The sequence below is a fragment of the Pelophylax lessonae genome (genome assembly GCF_965119305.1).
Source record: "Pelophylax lessonae genome assembly, chromosome: 3".
Lineage (NCBI taxonomy): Eukaryota > Metazoa > Chordata > Amphibia > Anura > Ranidae > Pelophylax > Pelophylax lessonae.
In genome coordinates this window covers 15,178,143-15,198,416 of record NC_138770.1, presented here as the reverse complement: position 1 = coordinate 15,198,416, position 20,274 = coordinate 15,178,143, and the positions used below count along the sequence as shown (strand labels likewise).

The 20,274-nt window shown below is 42.7% G+C and overlaps 2 protein-coding genes across 2 annotated transcripts in view; both read left to right on the top strand.

Annotated features, from left to right (window-relative positions):
• The window catches only part of LOC309550230 (uncharacterized protein), a gene marked incomplete at its 5' end in the record, with an annotated part of 1,091,635 nt that overhangs the window by 1,050,374 nt on the left and 20,987 nt on the right, over window positions 1-20,274 (top strand). The window lies entirely within an intron of this gene.
• Window positions 1-20,274, top strand: part of LOC309548736 (uncharacterized protein) — a gene marked incomplete at both ends in the record, with an annotated part of 46,272 nt that overhangs the window by 18,433 nt on the left and 7,565 nt on the right. The window contains one exon of the mRNA XM_082248689.1: window positions 11,389-12,447. Within this exon, the coding sequence (XP_082104815.1) occupies window positions 11,389-12,447 (1,059 nt within the window). The remainder of the gene's footprint in view (window positions 1-11,388; window positions 12,448-20,274) is intronic.

Below are 20,274 nucleotides of genomic sequence, written 5' to 3'. Positions count from 1 at the left end.
AGCAGAATTTTCTGTTGCCATTCCTTGGACAGATTACGTATTAATATGGCCATCTTTGTCCAGAGCTCCAAAACTCCTCGCCTCTTCTCCCGCTCCAGCTTCCCAACCGGAGTCAGATCCCGATATGCCAGTCCTAGAGGATGCAGAGCCAGGAGGGAACGGAGAGGATATGGATGCCGTACTGGAGGAAGGTGCAGAGAATTTCTCTCCCCCACATTGTCATTATAATGAAGAAGGACCTTCACACAACATGCTTGCTAACGTTGAAAAGTTAATTTCCTGTGTCTGCAAAATCCTTGACATTCTGCCAATGAGAAGAAGATTGGGATTCTGGCACTCCAAATGGTTTATGTCTCTACAAATAAGCGGATGCTTAGGGGGGTGTGTGGACATTATTCTCCTGTAATAAGCCACTTCCTGCCCAACGACCTCATATGACGTCATGGACTTTGAGTGAAGATATCTGGATGATGGGTGGAGCTACAGGCATCATTCACATATCTTCTTTTTCTGCACTGTATTCCCTGCACTGTAAAATCAATCATATGGGCTGTTCAGCCGCTTGATTGTTTTTACAGGTGCCACTCTCCAGAAAGTAAAAAATATATATATTTTTTTTTTCAAAGGTGTCGTCATTTTTTGTTTATAGCGCCAAAAATAAAAACCGCAGAGGTGATTAAATACCCCCAAAATAAATCTCTATTTGTAGGAAAAAAAGGACTTTGATTTTATTTGGGTACAGCGTCGCACGACCGCGCAATTTTTAGTTAGCTTAACGCAGTGCCGTATCACAAAAAATGGCCTGGTCATGAAGGGGGGTAAATCTTCCAGGGCTGAACTTGTTAACTGACAGTTACCCGGCCGTGCGATGCTGTACCCAAATAAAATTGATGTCCTTTTTTCCCACAAATAGAGATTTGTTTTGGGGGTATTTGATCTCCTCTGCGGTTTCAAAGTTTTGCGCTATAAGCAAAAAAGAAAACAATATTTTTTACTTTCTGCTATAAAACATCCAATAAAAAAAGTACAAAAATCTAATTTCTTCATCAATTTATGCCAATATGTATTCTACTACAGGTTTTTGTTTAAAATAAATCTCAATAAGCGTATTTTAATTGGTTTGCGCAAAAGTTATCTCATCTATAAACTATGGGATATTTTTATGGAATTTTTTTCTAGTAATAGCGGCGATCGGTGACTTACAGCGGGACTTTATTGCGGCGGGCAAATCAGACACTAACTGACACTTTGTGGGAACCAGTGACACCAATACAGTGATCAGTGCTAAAAATATGCACTGTCACTGTACTAATGACACTGGCTGGGAAGGGGTTAACATCAGGGGCGATCAAAGTGATAAATGTGTGCCTAGCCAGTGTTTGTGTATTGGGGGAGGTGCTTTTACTAGGGGAAGGCATGGATCAGTGCCTCTGCTTTGCAGGAACACAGGATCTATGCCTTCCCTACTAACAGAACGGCAATCTGCCTTGTTTACATAGACGGATTGCCATTCTGCCTGTGTACCGAACGATCAGCGGGTGACGGCGGACATCGCGTCTGCGGGACCTGCTGTGTACAATCACAGTGGTAGGGAGCCGCTGGCAGAGCGCACTTGCGCACACTACCTGGAAGTGCAGGATCACGTCTATATATGGGGTTCTGAGCGGCTGCCCTGTAGCAATAAAACTGCTATAGGGAGGTTGGAAAGTAGTAAAGACTTTTTTCTTTCACACCCCCAAATTTTGAGTCCCCCAAAATTACATTCCAGACTCTGAATACTCTGAAAAAAAAAATTTTGCGCAAACCAATTTAAAATACGCTTATTGCGATTTTTTTTACCAAACAAATGTAGCAGAAAACAAATTGGCCAAAAATGTTAAAAAATTTTGATTTTTACATTTTTTTTGGGAATTTCATATAAAAAATGTGAAAAATATTGTTATTTTTGCAAAATTGTCGCTATTTTTTTGTTTATAGCGCATGATCAAAATATCGCACAGGTGATCAAAAGAAAGCTCTGTTTGTGGGAAAAAAAAGGGCTTTAAATTTGTTTAGGTACAGCGTTGCACGACCGCGCAATTGTCCGTTAAAGTCACGCAGTGCCGAATCGCAAAATAGGGCCTGGTCAGGAAGGGGGTAAAATCTTCCGGGGCTTAAGTGGTAAAATCAAAGAAACCAAAAAACAACTGTGTGAGGTCAACCAGGAAATAAATACCAAACTGTTAATCCGAGCATGCAGCCTGGCTGGCCAGGAAAGGGTGGGGGGGGGGGGGGTTGAGCGTGTGATGGTAATAGGCAGTAATATATTTCTCCCCCCTTGGTGGGAGTGGAGATGACCCATCTATAAGGATATACAGTAGATACACACACAGCACAAGGCCGTGTTCACCCTATGAGACATTTCTCAGGGCTGCAGTTCCTCTGAGCTCCACAAGGTGGTGATCTCACTTCTACACAGACAGGAAGTATCTATAGAAGACAGGAAGTAATGTCAATTGTAGACAGGAAGTGATGTCACAGGAAGTGATGTCAAGTATAAAAGACGTTTTCGGGTGAAAGGTGAGTTGGGAGGAAGTAGAGAGGAGACATTGCTGGACGTGGTAGCAGACAAGGTAATAAGATCTTATTTTCTGTTTACACCCAGCAACCCCCCCGTCATGACCGTCCTCTTCCTCCATAGTCACTGTGACGTCTTTTATCTCCAGCAGATGATGATACACACATATATAGTGTGGAAACCTAGAGTAACCCCTTCAGGGTCAGAACATTCCTCCACTTACGGGTCAAAAAATTCTCTTCATTCTGGAGATTTGTCACCTTTCCCACCAATCATCTTCTCACCTTAGCAGTCTCTTGTAACGAGGGATGAGATTCGGATTTGGGTTCTCCTGAAACTTGCCCTTTCACACACTTCCTCTGAAGATACAAATATCCCCATGCCTCACTATATTAACCATGTGACCAGGATCGGCATGGTGGATGGAGTGGAGGGTGATCAGTTCTCAGATCTCCTCTCTGGTGAATGAATCCAGAAGAGATGAGCATTTCATCACTTCCAGGTTAAGTGCCATCATTCCCTGGTCACTGTAGTCAGTGAAGAAGCTGGTTGATCCCGATCTGTATTTCATCAGCTTCACTGGGGTCCATAGGTGGCGTTGGAGGTATAATAGACCCCTAATGTCTCCTTAAAGAGGACCTGTCATTTATATTACGCTGTCACAAAGGGGGGTATTGGCCGCACACTAGAGTGAGAGCAATGATTCTGGGGCCATTATTACCGGGTTTCTCTAAACGAATGACCTGTAGGCGCTTGTCACGGGGTAACGTGGCAGAGCCTGACGTAAGAGGAGTGGCTTACCGGGTAACTGGTGTGGCACAGGTTCACCAGAGGCGCGGAGTATAAAGCCCCGTACACAAGTACCGATTGTCGGCCGTAAATATTCGGCCGACGACCGATCGGCCGATTGTAGGCTTGTTAGTATGATGCTTCCAACAGCCGACAACGCACTTTCGGCCGAAAAGAATCAGTCGTGTAGGCATTAAAATTTTTGTTGGCCAACACCAGAACGGCCGATTGTTCGCCAGTCAGTACAGAATTCGGCCGACAATCAGCAGATTTGCAAGACTGGGCATGCTCAGAAAAGAAAAAAAACACATGGAAAGTTAACCATCACATGACATTACTTCTGCAGTCGGCTGCTGTTGGCCGACAAAATTTGTGTGCAGTCACGACAGTTTTCAACAGACACGACAGCCCTGGACAAAAGAAGGCCAATCGTTCGGCCGTCTTTTATAGCGTTGTCTTTGCACCATGTTGGGTAGCGAATTTAGACACTATTTCATGGGGACACACAGTTTTAAGAGTTGACATAATTGTGTGCGTGTGTGTGGGGGGGGCGCTTTGTTTTTACAAGCATAACATGCAGATTTTATCGTGTGTGAAAATGTAATTTTGTTTAAAGCCCATCTCTGGGGAAACAAAAAATTACCAAAACCCAAATGAGCATTTTACCCTTGTATAATGGGGGCAGCCCCACTTCAAGGGTTACATGGTAATTTTGGTGTAGGGAACCAGTGAAAGCACTTTTACTTATCTGATCCTCTGATCCCTCAATACGGGCACTCTTCTCTATTCCCCTACACTCTGGCAGTGGACTGTCCCTCCTCCTGTCCAATCAAGGGCTTTGGGCTCTGCATTGGTCTTGATGGTCTCAGATAACCTGTGACCACTCTTTATAAAAAGATCCCCCTAATTAACCCAATCTACATGTTCCAATTCCCACTAGGGGCAACCCGCCTATAACCCCTTATATCCCTATCCTAATATTGTCCAACCAATGCAATCCAGATAATTCTTCATTATCCGTCTACAGAGAAACCCGCATAGATCACATGACCACCACACCATTGAGGATGGAGGAGGATCAGAGTCACATGACTGAGAGGTTATTAAGCCACACCCTGGAGATCATCTACCTGCTGATCGGAGAGGTGAGGAGGATTTTGGGAGGTCACATGACATCACTCTTATATATACAAAATTGCAATATATAATCCACCACGTGATAACAATTCAAACAATAATTGATAAGTGTTCAAACATGTGCTAAGTCAACACTGTGACCACACATAATAGTCCAAAGAAAATATCCAAAACTCAGTAAATTGTCCACCGGGTGAGATACAATATAAAACAATGAAGGTAATATGCTGAGTCAACAGCCTAATGACACAAATTGTCCAATATATCTGTTGAACAAACTCAGTCTTTGTGCAACGAAAAGGTGAAGATGTGATGAAAATAAACTGGTGATGAAGTGATCACGACAAGTTGGTGACAGTTTCCCCACCACCTTCTAGATGTGCTTCTTACCAGATAAAAAATGCAAAAGGGCATGTAGCCCTGTGGATTTTACACAGGCTGTATTATCTGAAATGCCCAGTAGATGGCAGATGGACTCAGTATGCTGTTAATAAAACATTGAGCATTGAACACAGGACTTGGCCTTTTCAGTCACATGATTGTGGCATCATCACAGTGTGACCAGGAAGTGGTGTGTGAGGAGATGAGAAGACTGAGGGAGATATACACCAGCTCTGGATGACTTCTTATCCTTCTGCTCAGGCTTTATCACCTATTAATGTCCTGGGAGCATTTCCTGCACAGCTCTGAAGAAGGAGGTCATGGAAGACTTCTAGAAGTTACCACATGCTCAGCCAGAGAAAGGACATGTGACTAGCTGTGAAAGACTGCAGCACAAAGATAGAACCCTGCTGAGAGAACTACTTCACCCAAGACCACACCAGCTGAGAGAGGGACCCCTGGCAAAGACACACACTGAGTCCAGACGTCTGGTGAATCCAGTGAGAGGAGACTGCAGCGGACTGATCTGGTAAATTGCATTGTGAGGGTAAGCCAAGCCTCTCCCTGTATCACCACAGGGCACCTGTCTCCTCACTCACAGTAAAGACTCTGAGGTCCAGAGTGGACATTGCACAGCTCAGGCTGCTTCAATGACTCTGTGGAACAGGACTTATAAGGGCCCCAACTCTCCTATGTGCACCAACGGCCATTAGGGTGAAGATAAGGGGGTGGGACGCAGGTGTGCTAGTGGGTGGGTGAGGAAAATCCACATTGCATTGTTATCTGTGTTACTCTATTGTATTTTCCTATGTATGTTGGTTCATTTGCTACTTACTATATAAAGTTAGTTCCAGTTAGGCTGTGTCAGTCTCATTGCACCAAGTATTTTCCCAGTGGGACCCCACATCCCTACCCCGGATGCCCCACTGGGTGGAGGCACTGCCGCAGACATGTACCCCAGCTACCATATAGCGGAGGCTCAGGATCCGCCTGTCAGGCATAGTGAGTTAACTAGGGTTAGGGACCCCAAAGACACTAGGGGGCGTCCTCAAAACCCCGTTACAGGCATATAAATGATCGCTATTGAGAAACTCCTGATAACACCTCAAGAAACTCAGGGTGAATCAATTATCCCCTCACCAAATGTTCAGACAGCTCCTTACCAGATGTAAAGAAATGGAGAGCATTTCAAAAATGTTCCTTTTCTTCCTGTACTGAAATGATGGGAAAGTTTCTCCTGGCACTTGTCCTCAATTTGCCATCCACAGCAATTCCACCTGCTAAGTGTCCTGTGTCCAATGGGCCTTTATGACCAATATTCCCAGAAAGCACAAGGCGATCGGCTACTTCTCCTCTACTTCTAGGCACTTTTTTCTCCTTCTCCTGCTCAGATCCACTTAGTCATACAAAAAAAAATCCATTTAGACAAGAAATCCTTAAAAAGGGAGGCTGTAGAGAAAGCCTGGCAGTGGAGGGATGGGGAGGAGAGTCTGGTTTGTATCCTGTGCGCTCAGCGGTTCTTTCTATGGATTCCTAAAGCTCTGCTGCAGCAGGATCCTCTCTTCTTCTCCTTCTTGTGCACTGCTTGACTCAGCTGGCTCCTGTGCTCGGGATGCAATACTGCCTGCATCCCGAGCACAGGAGTCAGCTGAGTCAAGCAGTACATACATTCATTTCCACACATTGGATCTTGGTAGCAGCACAACTTTATTATTAGCGCACTTTTTTCAATTTTTCATGACATCACTCTTACCTCTATTAATAAAACACAGACCTGACCAGAGAGGTGAGGAGGAATCTGGGAGGTCACCATCTAATCTGGTCAATAGACCATGTTCTTATTATAGACATGTAGATGATGTCAGATGATTGATATCGTTTTATCTTTCTCCTGATTTGTAGGATTATGTTGTAGTGAAGGAGTCTAGTGGAGAGCCAATCTCAGGGGGATGGAGCAGGACTCAGAGCCCCACCGTGGTGCCTCCACCTCTTTCTCCTATACCTGAGAGGAACATAGAGCAGAAGATCCTGGAACTGACCACCATGATGGTCCATCTGCTGACAGGAGAGGTGAGCGGTGCTGGGAATTCTGGGACATTATCCAGTAATAGACAAGGGATGTGTCTGGATGGTGACTGTATCATTGTGTGTGTCAGGTTCCTATAAGGTGTCAGGATGTCACTGTCTATTTCTCCATGGAGGAGTGGGAGTATTTAGAAGGACACAAGGATCTCTACAAGGACGTCATGATGGAGAATCAGCCGCCCCTCACATCACCGGGTAGGAGGAGACTTTATTGTAAAGGAGAGAGCAGTACGGAGGGTCCACCTAGATCCCCCATCATCTGATAAACACATAGAAACAATGTATTCAGTCAGTGTGTGTGTTTCCTACAGATGGATCTAGTAATGGGAACCCACCAGAGAGATGTCCCCGTCCTCTGTATTCCCGGGATTCCACACAGGAAGGTCACACCATCCCTCACCATCATCAGGTAGATGAGGAACAATCACTGATAGTATCATTAGGATCTGTACATTATCTGCATTGTTACCATTGATGTCATTTTTATTATATATTCAGAGTGGAAACCTGAGAGATTCTAAAGTTGAGGTTAAAGAAGAGATAAAAGAGGAGGATGATGAGGATCGGATGATGGAGTCAGAGATTCTAAAGGAACACAAAGATCTGTACCAGGACACCATGGTGGAGTCATCCAGCTACAGAAACCCACCAGAGAGATGTCCCCGTCCTCTGTATTCCCGGGATTCCACACAGGAAGGTCACACCATCCCTCAATGTTACAAGGTTGGTGGATTGGAGCATCTAGAACATGGACTTCTGGAGAGGATGTGTTTTTCTTTTTTTTTTTTTTCATAATATCACAATATTAAAGCTTATATTTTACAGATGATATTCTCTCTAATTTTCTTGATTTAGAGTGGAGATCCAATTGATATAGAATTTGAGGTAAAAGCAGAAGAAGAAGAGAGGTATGTGAGGGATGATCAGCAGTCTATGGAGGAGGATGGAATAACGGGGACATTTATAGAGGAGGAAACTCCTACAGAGATCAGCACAGGTGGGTCATTAAAACTAAATACATACATGATATAAATACATGTAATCCACCACTGATTACTGAATACCGATATTATGACTCCCGACCCCTGCGCTATATACTCTATGTTGTATTACAGACTTCTGCTCTAACCCCTCTACCGACTGCTACAGTATCTCACAAAAGTAAGTACACCTCTCACATTTTTGGAAATATTTTATTCTATCTTTTCACGTGACAACACTGAAGAAATGACACTTTGCTACAATGTAAAGTATTGAGTGTACAGCTTGTATAACAGTGTAAATTTGCTGTCCCCTCAAAATAACTCAACACACAGCCATTAATGTTTAAACCGCTGGCAACAAAAGTGAGTACACCCCTAAGTGACAATGTCCAAATTTGGCCCAAAGTGTCAATATTTTGTGTGGCCACCATAATTTTCCCCTCTTGGGCATGGAGTTCACCAGAGCTTCACAGGTTGCCACTGGAGTCCTCTTCCACTCCTCCATGATGACATCACAGAGCTGGTGGATGTTAGAGACCTTGCACTCCTCCATCTTCCATTTGAGGATGCCCACAGATGCTCAATAGGGTTTAGGTCTGGAGACATGCTTGGTCAGTCCATCACCTTTACCCTCAGCATCTCTAGCAGGCCAGTGGTCATCTTAGAGGTGTGTTTGATGTCGTTATCATGTTGGAATATTGCCCTGCGGCCCAGTCACCGAAGGAAGGGGATCATGCTCTTCTTCAGTATGTCACAGTACATGTTGGTTTCACATGTACTGTGACATACTGAAGATGTATAGTCTCTTCTAAAGATGTACTGTGACACATGTCACAGTACATCTTTAGAAGAGGCTTCCTTCTGGGATGACAGCCATGCAGACCAATTTGATGCAGTGTGCGGTGTATGGTCTGAGCACTGACAGGCTGACCCCTCCCCCACCCCTTCACCCTCTGCAGCAATGCTGGCAGCACTCATACGTCTATTTCCCAAAGACAACCTCTGGATATGACGCTGAGCACGTGCACTCAACTTCTTTGGTCGATCATGGCGAGGCCTGTTCTGAGTAGAACCTGTCCTGGTAAACTGCTGTATGGTCTTGGCCACCGTGCTGCAGCTCAGTTTCAGGGTCTTGGCAATCTTCTTATAGCCTAGGCCATCTTTTTGTAGAGCAACAATTCTTTTTATTTTAGATCCTCAGAGAGTTCTTTGCCCTCATGTTGAACTTCCAGTGACTAGTATGAGAGAGTGAGAGCGATAACACCAAATTTAACACACCTGCTCCCCATTCACACCTGAGACCTTGTAACACTAATGAGTCACATGACACCGGGGAGGGAAAATGGCTAATTGAGCCTAATTTGGACATTGTCACTTAGGGGTGTACTCACTTTTGTTGCCAGCGGTTTAGACATTAATGGCTGTGTGTTGAGTTATTTTGAGGGGACAGCAAATTTACACTGTTATACAAGCTGTACACTCACTACTTTACATTGTAGCAAAGTGTAATTTCTTCAGTGTTGTCACATGAAAAGATAGAATAAAATATTTACACAAATGTGAGGGGTGTACTTACTTTTGTCAGATACTGTATACACATAATATGGATTCTCTTTGTTAAGCTCATTTCCTACCAGCTGGACATTTTATATCTGATAAAAAATCAAATGAAAATAAAAATAAATTTCTTCCCCCAAATCTGTAGACAATAAGTGGGAAATAATAATCCAATCTGTGCGATATCACCGCGCCGTGTAACAATCAGACTTACAATTCAAATATATGAAATCTATTAAACAGTGTCAGGAAATGAATAAATAGTAATGTGATCGTCCAATAAGAGGATAGAAATGTGTGTCATGTGACACGTGTCATCAGTCAGGGCCAATATAAATGATAAAGTGCGAGTGCAGAAATTGCAGATGAGAAAGGTGCTGGTGGTCACTTCCACTCACCTTCCCATCTGACTCCTGTGTTACCAGCGAGTCCCACAGATCCCTTCCCCCTCTAGGGATATCGCTCACTCCTCTCCTCCTTCCTCTTCCTCCACGGTATATATGGGGGGGGAGGGTAGAAAATAACACCCCCTCTAGTGCTCTCCGTCTATCTGCTTTATTCAACATTAAAATCCAAGATGATAGAATTACAAAGCCGGGACTTGAGCAGTGCGGACTAAACAAGCTTCACAATGTGATCCTTCACTCAGATACCCCTTCCCTGGGATGGCTGAGATGGGACGTCCCTGCGCAGGCTCCGCCCATATTTTATATCCTCCCCATATATACCGTGGAGGAAGAGGAAGACTTATTGTCTACAGATTTGGGGGAAGAAATTTTATTTTCATTTTCTTTAGGGCTGCATTTTATTTGTTTTTGTGTTTAGTGAAAGAAACTTTCTGAATGTAAGCTGCCATTGGGTGAATGTTTCTGTGAATATTTATACACCATCCTTTACACTACATGATTGCACCGATGTATTATTAATTTTATATTACATTTTATATCTGATGATCTGATTGGAGGACAGACTTTTACATGGTGATAATAATGTGATAACATTCTCAAACTTTGGAACCTTAAACAGAAAGTAATAATGAGGGAGGAGTCAGTAACCCAATGATGGTGGTCTTCAGGATCAGTCCAGTCTTCATCTTGGTTGTTCTCCCCCATCCTCACTCTCTGACCTCTGGTGGGGCTCAGCCCCGCTGTTATTCATGACTAAATCATGGAGTAAATAAGGAAGTGCAGGACTTCTTGTGTTGGGAAGATGGCAATGAGTGATAGAGGGGGGGGGGGACACTCGTCCTATAATCCCCTCATCACTGTCACTCCTATAAAAGACAGTTCTCGTTGTTTCCTCACTCTCTGACTAAGGTCCATGAATAAAGAAATGAACTGGTAGGAGATCAGAGGACCCATTTACTAGTTACCTTGAGGGGGGAATTGTATGATCCTCAGAGACAAAGCTGCCTGATGTGGGCGGAGTCCTGGTTTAGGAACCAATCTGCTGATGTCTAGTAAATCTTTTTATTTCTATTTTAGTACATGGACCGGAGATGAGGAAAACCTCAGAGGATTGTCTCACTTTGTCTCCAGACTGTAAAGTAGAAGATGAGGACATCACACAGTATAGTCCAGGAGAAAACCTGGCTACCTCAAATGTCCATCCGGCACCACACAATGTAGATGGACCATCGTATTCCTCTTATCCTGAGGAACCTCAGACTGTGAGGGACAGTGCCGGACCATCGTATTCCTCTTATCTTGAGGAACCTCAGACTGTGAGGGACGGTGCCGGACCATCGTATTCCTCTTATCCCGAGGAACCTCAGACTGTGAGGGAGGGTGCCGGACCATCGTATTCCTCTTATCCTGAGGAACCTCAGACTGTGGGGGACGGTGCTGTCCTTCCACCAGATAAGAGGTTCTCCTGTACTGAGTGTGGGAAGTGTTTCAGTTTTAAATCCAATCTTAATGTGCATAAAAGATCTCACACTGGTGAGAAGCCGCATTCCTGTCCTGAGTGTGGGAAATGTTTTTCACAAAAGTCATATCTTTCCACACATCAGAGATTGCACACTGGTGAGAAGCCGCATTCCTGTCCTGAGTGTGGGAAATGTTTTTCACAAAAGTCATATCTTTCCACACATCAGAGATTGCACACTGGTGAGAAGCCGTATTCCTGTCCTGAGTGCGGGAAATGTTTTTCAGATAAGTCCGCTCTTTCCAGACATCAGAGATTGCGCACTGGTGAGAAGCTGTATTCCTGTCCTGAGTGTGGGAAATGCTTTTCACAAAAGTCTGATCTTTCCAAACATCAGAGATTGCACACTGGTGAGAAGCCGCATTCCTGTCCTGAGTGTGGGAAATGTTTTTCACAAAAGTCATATCTTTCCAGACATCAGAGATTCCACACTGGGGAGAAGCCGTATTCCTGTCCTGAGTGTGGGAAATGTTTTTTAGATAAGTCCGCTCTTTCCAGACATCAGAAATTGCACACTGGTGTGAAGTCGTATTCCTGTCCTGAGTGCGGGAAATGTTTTTCACAGAAGTCATATCTTTCCACACATCAGAGATTGCACACTGGTGAGAAGCCGTATTCCTGTCCTGAGTGTAGGAAATGTTTTTCAGATAAGTCCGCTCTTTCCAGACATCAGAGATTGCACACTGGTGAGAACTTGTATTCCTGTCCTGAGTGTGGGAAATGCTTTTCACAGAAGTCTGATCTTTCCAACCATCAGAGATTGCACACTGGTGAGAAGCCGTATTCCTGTCCTGAGTGTGGGAAATGTTTTTCATTGAAGTCTGCTCTTTCCAGACATCAGATATTGCACACTGGTGTGAAGCCGTATTCCTGTCCTGAGTGTGGGAAATGTTTTTCAGATAAGTCCACTCTTTCCAGACATCAGAGATTGCACACTGGTGAAAAACCGTATTCCTGTCCTGAGTGCGGGAAATGTTTTTCACAGAAGTCCTATCTTTCCATGCATCAGAGATCGCACACTGCTGAGAAGCCGTATTCCTGTCCTGATTGCTGGAAATGTTTTTCACGGAAGTCCCATCTTTGCAGACATCGGAGATCTCACACGGGTGAGAAGCCATTTTCCTGTCCTGAGTGAGGGAAATGTTCCGCACTGAAGTCCTGTCTTCCTGTACATCAGGGGTCCCACACAACCCTGGAGGTGTATTAGTGCCTTGAGTGCGGGAAATGTCTTCAATATGAATGTTGGTGGACATATGGGGAAGAAGCACACCCTGATATACACCTCAGATATACTCCATGGCTGATCTTCATCATGTAAGAAACACTTCATAAGGAGATCAGAGATCACCAAAGACATGGATGAAGTGTTGTCCCCTGTTGGCCATTGATAGCAGGAGAAAAATAAAAATGGAGTCCTTACCTTTCATTGGCTGAGTACATTTTGTGCAGGAAGATTTCACAAACGCTTACAGATCTGGTTGTTATAAATGTGTTGATGAAATGTGACCCGCATTCCCCCAGTCATGGCGAATTGGGATTTCCTATAATGGTCAGTTCAATCTAGTGGCCATAATGTGCTTTCCTGACAGTTGTCCATGGCCGCATACCTTTGGGTAGCCCCGCCCTCGCCCCCCCTATAAATGTTCAAAATTAGCCAATGGCTGCATTCCTTTTTTGTCCTCCTCACTTATAGGTCCATTTCTGTATGAAGTTTTCCTACCTATTGGAAGTATTGGTCGGCTGGTCTGGTACTGGGCAGCTGTGCGGATGTCAGGAGCTTCCTTTGGTATCCAGAAGTCTTCCAGGACGTCCCGAGTGGTCATCGAGTCCCCAGCTATCAGCGGGGTGGTGTTATGGCACACATATGTAGAGGATCCATGCCTGGAGAGTGGGCCCTGCCACCGGCGGCCATTTGCATTGGCTGGGAGCCCAGCTGCTAGCGGGTGGCCATTAAGTGTTAGACACATGAAATTCGTTTCGGTGTGAATACAAATTCCGACATATTTTTGGTTATTCCTAGATTCAGATGTATCCAAATCTCCAAATGAAATTGTAATGAATTTTGTTGAAATCTGTTAAAATTTGTTTTGTTTATTGGTTTTCTAATGAATTCCAACTTTTCAGAACGATTCGAATTCGGATCAGTCAAAAAAAAACAATCGACTGATGCTAATTCTGTGTGAAGAAATAGGTGGTTGTTAATCAGCAAGCCGGGAAGCCGCCCGCCCGCATCCTTACTAACCATGACTCATCAGCTGTCAGCGGGCTTCCCCACTGACAGATGAATGGAAAGAAAAGAATGCCGGCATTTCCCGGCAATAGAAAAAAATGATGTGCTCCCCAGACCCCCAGTCCATACCAGGCCCTTAGGGGCCAATATTGAAAAAAGGTGATGTAGACAGGTGGCCCCGCCTCTTACCAATGTAAATGCGGAACCTGCAGTAGGCAGAGGGCCTCCATGATGGCGAGAGCGTCTTTTTTTTTATTTATTTTTTTGGGTGCGGCGGGCGTTGTGATTGATGACGGATCTACATTGGGGGAGGCTGGCTTTTATTTTTTAATAAAGAATTTTTTAAAAATTGTGTTTGTATTTATTGCTTTTTGACACTTTTTTTAGTGAATAGGTACAGGTACTATGGTCCCGATACTCATTCACATGGGGGGGGCAGGATCTGGGGTCCCCTTGTTAAAAGGGGCTTTCAGATTATGATGAGCCCCCTGTCTGCAGACCCCCAGGCCACGGTTGTGGGAAAGAGGCCCTTGTCCCCATCAGCATGGGGACAAGGTGCTTTGGGGTGGGGGGGGCAGAACTGCCACAAAACACCCACCCCCACCCCATGGTGAGGGCATGTGGCCTTGTATGGGTTAGAAGGGGGGCGCTCGCTTGTCCCCCTTTTCCTGACTTGCCGAACTGCATGCTCAGGTTAAGATCTGGTATGGATTTTGGGGGGACCCCACGCCATTTACGAGGCTTGTATACCAATGCCAGAAGCCTGGCCAACAAGATGGGAGAGCTGGAGCTGCTGATGTTTGAGGAGGACTTAGATTTTGTGGGGATAACTGAGACTTGGTTTGACAGCTCCCATGACTGGATGGCGACCATTCAGGGGTATTCCCTTTATCGCAGAGATAGAGAAGGTAAAAAAGGGGGAGGGGTATGTCTGTATATTAAGAACAGCATACAGGTAAATATGAGGGATGATATTAATAATGGAGCTATGGATGAGGCAGAATCCCTATGGGTAGAGCTTCAAAGGGATGGCACGGTGGGGAAGTTAATATTGGGCGTATGCTATAGACCCCCCAACCAGAGGGAGGAGGGTGAGGCGGCCCTCCTTTTACAGATAGGATTGGCAGCAAGGATGGGAAATGTCATTATAATGGGGGACTTTAATTATCCAGATATAGACTGGGCAGAAGGAACCGCGCACTCAGCCAAGGCTAGGCAGTTCCTAAATGTTTTGCAGGACAATTTTATGGGTCAGATGGTGAATGCACCGACAAGAAACAATGCGGTACTTGACCTACTGATTACCAACAATACAGACCTGATCACGGATATAGAAATACGGGACAACTTAGGAAACAGTGACCATAGGTCAATTGGTTTCAGTATTAATTACAGTAATAGGAAGCTGAGGGGTAATATAAGGACACTGAATTTCAAAAGAGCCAATTTCCCAAAGCTGCGCTCGCTGCTAGAAAATATCAATTGGGATAGAACCCTGGAAACAAAGAACACGGAGGAAAAATGGGAGTGCTTCAAGAGCATACTAAACAGGGGGATTGGCCAGTGCATTCCAAAGGGAAATAAATTTAAAAGAGCAAAAATAAACCCTGGATGGCTAAACTCCAACATAAAAATGTATATTAGTGCTAAAGAAAAGGCCTTCAAAAAATACAAGACTGAGGGGTCATTGGCAGCATTTAAGCATTACAAAGAGTTCAATAAGAAATGTAAAGAGGAAATCAGGGCGGCTAAAAAAGAACACGAGAGACATATAGCGGAGGAGAGTAAAAAGAACCCTAAGAAGTTCTTTAAGTATATAAACAGTAAGAAAGCGAGGCCAGAACACATTGGCCCCGTAAAAGATGATAAGGGAAATATGGCCACTGAGGACAGAGAAAAGGCGGAAGTGTTAAATAATTTCTTCTCTTCAGTCTTCACAAAAGAATTGGGGGGCTACACGAACCCAGCTTGTAAGGCCAATAATACACCTCAGAAAGTGCCGCCATCGTTAACAGAAGATAGACTTAGAGCTAAACTAGAGAAACTTAACATAAATAAATCCCCGGGACCGGATGGCTTGCACCCGAGGGTTCTAAATGAGCTCAGCCAGGTGATTGCCAGACCATTATTCTTGATCTTTAAGGATAGTTTACAGACGGGTATGGTGCCAGCTGATTGGAAAAAAGCCAACGTGGTACCAATATTTAAGAAGGGGCCGAGATATATCCCGGGTAACTATAGGCCGGTCAGCCTAACATCAGTAGTCTGCAAAATTTTGGAGGGGATGTTACGGGACCACATACAAGACTTTAGTAATGAAACTGGTATTATAAGTAGTAATCAGCATGGATTCATTGCCAAACCAATCTATTAACCTTCTACGATGAAGTGAGCTGCCACCTAGATAAAGGTAAGCCTGTGGATGTGGTGTATCTGGACTTTGCAAAGGCCTTTGACACCGTTCCCCACAAACGATTACTGTACAAACTAAGGAAGGTAGGTATGGACCATAAGGTGAGTACCTGGATAGAGAACTGGCTCCAGGGGAGAGTACAGAGGGTGGTGATTAATGGGGAGTACTCGGATTGGGCGGGTGTGGAAAGTGGGGTCCCCCAGGGTTCTGTCCTGGGACCAATCCTGTTTAATTTATTCATAAATGATCTAGAGGAGGGGATATCTAGTACAATCTCAGTATTTGCAGATGATACTAAATTAGGCATGCCAATATCTTCTATGCAGGATGTGGAAACCTTGCAAGCGGACCTGAACAAAATAACGGGGTGGGCAACTACATGGCAGATGAGGTTTAATGTTGAAAAATGTAAAGTAATGCACCTGGGTGCCAGAAACCAGAAAGCAAGCTACTCACTAGGGGGGGAACCTCTGGGTGAGTCTAGGATGGAAAAGGACTTGGGGGTACTGGTAGACAACAAGCTTGGCAGTGGCATGCAATGCCAAGCCGCCGCAAGCAAAGCCAACAGAATACTGGGATGTATAAAAAAGGGGATTCACTCCAGAAATAAAGAGATTATTCTCCCACTCTACAAGACTCTGGTCCGGCCACATCTGGAGTATGCTGTCCAGTTCTGGGCACCGGTCCTCAGGAAGGATGTGCTGGAACTGGAGAAAGTCCAGAGAAGGGCAACAAAAATAATTAGGGGAATGGAGGACATCAGCTATGAGGAAAGACTACAAGCACTGAACCTTTTCTCTCTGGAGAAAAGACGATTGAGGGGGGATATGATATCAATGTACAAATACTGTACTGGTGACCCGAGCATAAGGAACAAACTATTCAGAGAAAGGAGGTACAATAAGACACGTGGCCACTCACTAAAACTAGAGGAAAGGCGGTTTAACCTTAAAGTGCGTAAGGGGTTCTTCACTGTAAGAGCAGTAAGGATGTGGAATTCTCTTCCACAAGCAGTCGTATCAGCAGGGAGCATCGATAGTTTCAAAAAACTAGTAGATGGACACCTTAAAGACCACAACATACAGGGGTATACAATGTACGGTTAAAAGCAAACACACACACGCATTCATAGGTTGAACTGGATGGACTGATGTCTTTTTTCAACCTTACTAACTATGTAACTATGTAACTATGTAACTAATTTATTTTTTTACATTTTGGCATGGGCCTGGTATAGACTGGGGGGGAGGGGACCCCACGTCATTTTTTTTAATGAGAGTCCCAACATCCTATCTGTTCAGAGAAATGGGAACCTACAGATGTTCACAAGGAACCACTGTCATATGTGTGGACTTTAAGGGCACAGCATGAGACAGATGACAACTCCATGGATTTATCCTAAAATAACATTTATTGATTTATCTAAAACCAGATCTCAATAAAATGAGGAAACTGGCCCCAAACTGAGCTCAGCTCGTACACAGGAGATCAATGTCTCCTACTAATTTCACTCATGTACATCATACATATATAAGGATAAGTTGGTATATATCATAAGGTTCGTGTAGGTATAGATATTTCCTCTCTTCACTTAGATGTAACATTTAGTGACGGCCATGTACTTTATTACTGAATATATCTTATTACTATTATAACAATCTCCTTACTATATGGATTTTTTTGTCTCAGCTTTTTTTGTATACATGTCTGCATCATATTTGTTACTGATGTCAACATTTGTATCAATTACTGTATGTATAATAAATGACTACGCTCAGATTCTATTTTTGTATATCTTAGTTGATGACCGGCCTCATATAAAGTCCCACAACCTCTGTTTTCTGTTTGCATTAACCATTAGGGAGGGAGTCACGTCACTGTGTTTGCTTCGGATCATATTCCTCTATCTTCGTCTGTTCACTAGTCAACGCGTTTCACACAAGGCTTCTTCAGGACTATGAAGATGTACAGACAGTTTCCTCTTAAAATTAACAGACTTGATATTAGTGTTTCATAAACATAGAACATAATCTGTATTTATGTACATCATAATAGATACAAACATGGTTTTCCAGCACACGGCCTTCCTTCCAACCCCCAACAAATTAACCCGACCTGGGGCGGACACAGGGGGGAAAAAATCAGACCAAAATGTGTTGTGTATATAGGTATCTGTCCTGAAGATCCTAGGTACAAGATAAAATATACAGTATCTCACAAAAGTAAGTACACCTCTCACATTTTTGTAAATATTTTATTCTATCTTTTCATGTGACAACACTGAAGAAATTATACTTTGTTACAATGTAAAGTAGTGAGTGTACAGCTTGTATAACAGTGTATATTTGCTGTCTCCTCAAAATAACTCAACACACAGCTATTAATGTCTAAACGCTGGCAACAAAAGTGAGTACACCCCTAAGTGAAAATGTCCAAATTGGGCCCAATTAGCCATTTTCCCTCCCCGGTGTCATGTGACTTGTTAGTGTTACAAATGGCCAAATTCATTGTACCTCCAATGCTGATTCTGTTCTATTTTACCTCCATTTTGACTATTTTTAGGTGCAAATGCAATTCACTCTAACACCATCAGAAACGTTAAGAGCAGTGTCAAATTCATTAAGATCAACTAATGTCAGGACTGGACTTAAAAACAGTCCAGCTAAAAGGTGGACTAATTTTTTCAAAATCACAAAATATGGCAGGAAAAAAATAAAAAATGTGTGGGAAAGATGTGTTATATGATTTTGAGCTAAACTGCTTTTAAACTGTGTGAAAATGTTAAGTAGAAAAAAAGATTTATTAATAAAAGTGTAAAATGCAAAAATAGCTCCAGAGTCAATTTCTGGCAGATAGCCCATGTGAGCATGCTCCAAACCAAAAATTAGGCTGAAAATAACGTTTTTGAAAACGTTAGTGGGAGTTTTATTGAATTTGCGGCAAATACCACCGCAAATTCGCGGTAAAACGGCGCTAATAAATTTTTTTTTATTTTTTTTGCACATATCTATATATATATATATATATATATATATATATATATATATATGAATCACAAAAAATATATATATATATATCTATACATAAATATATATATATATATATATATATATATATATATACTTTTATGCCCAAAAAATAATTATATGTATATATATATATATATATATATATATATATATATATATATGTTTTATTTATTGATTTGCCTATGTGTATATATTATATATATATATATATGAAAAGGAACACTAATACGGCTCCTCCCTGAAAAATTAAACATTGTATATGTGTGAAATTAATATATTTTTGGGTTGGTTAGATATAGAAAGTAACAATAATATATGGGTTTTTGCATATATATATATATATGCAAAAAACAATATATTATTGTTACTTCCTATATCTAACCAACCCAAAAATATATTATTTTCACACATATACAATGTTTCATTTTTGGGGAGAAGCCGTATTAGTGTTGCTTGTCATATATAACAACATACAGTTGTAGGTAGTTCAGGGATTCGAACACCCAAATACATACACTGTTGCAAGGCAGCGGTGCTAACCACTTAACTACCTAAAGCTAATGACATTATATATATATATATATATATATATATTCTATTTAGACCCAATTCAAGCTCAAATAATTTTTATTTATTAAAATTTTTTGATGGACTAATTGAATCAAACTATATTTATTTTTAGAGCCCATTCACATTAACGCGACTTGTCAGCCTGACAAGTCGCGGTATGTCGCGGTCCATTGAGTATTACAGGACCCATTCTAATAGGAGCGACACAAGTCACTCCGACTTAGAAAAAGGGTCCTGTACCACTTTGGGGCGACCTCGGAGCGACTTGCATAGACTTCCATTATGTGAAGTCTCTCTCAGATAATATGAGGTCAAACCTAAACACTTTCAATTTGTATGCAATCTGGCAGGCCCTTGCACTACATAGAAAAGGTAAATCTGAAGGAAAAAGTCTTCAGAAAATCTTATAGTGTGTATGGCCATACATGATCCAATTTTCTGTCCAATTTTCTTGAAATTTACCTTCAAGTATGTAGTACAAAGGCCTGCCTATTTGGATACAAGTGAAAGTGTTGTTTAGCTTTGACATCACATTATGTGGTTTGTGGTTAATCTATCAGAAAATTGTACAACAAAAATTGAACATGTATGGCCATACACACTATAAGATTTTCTGA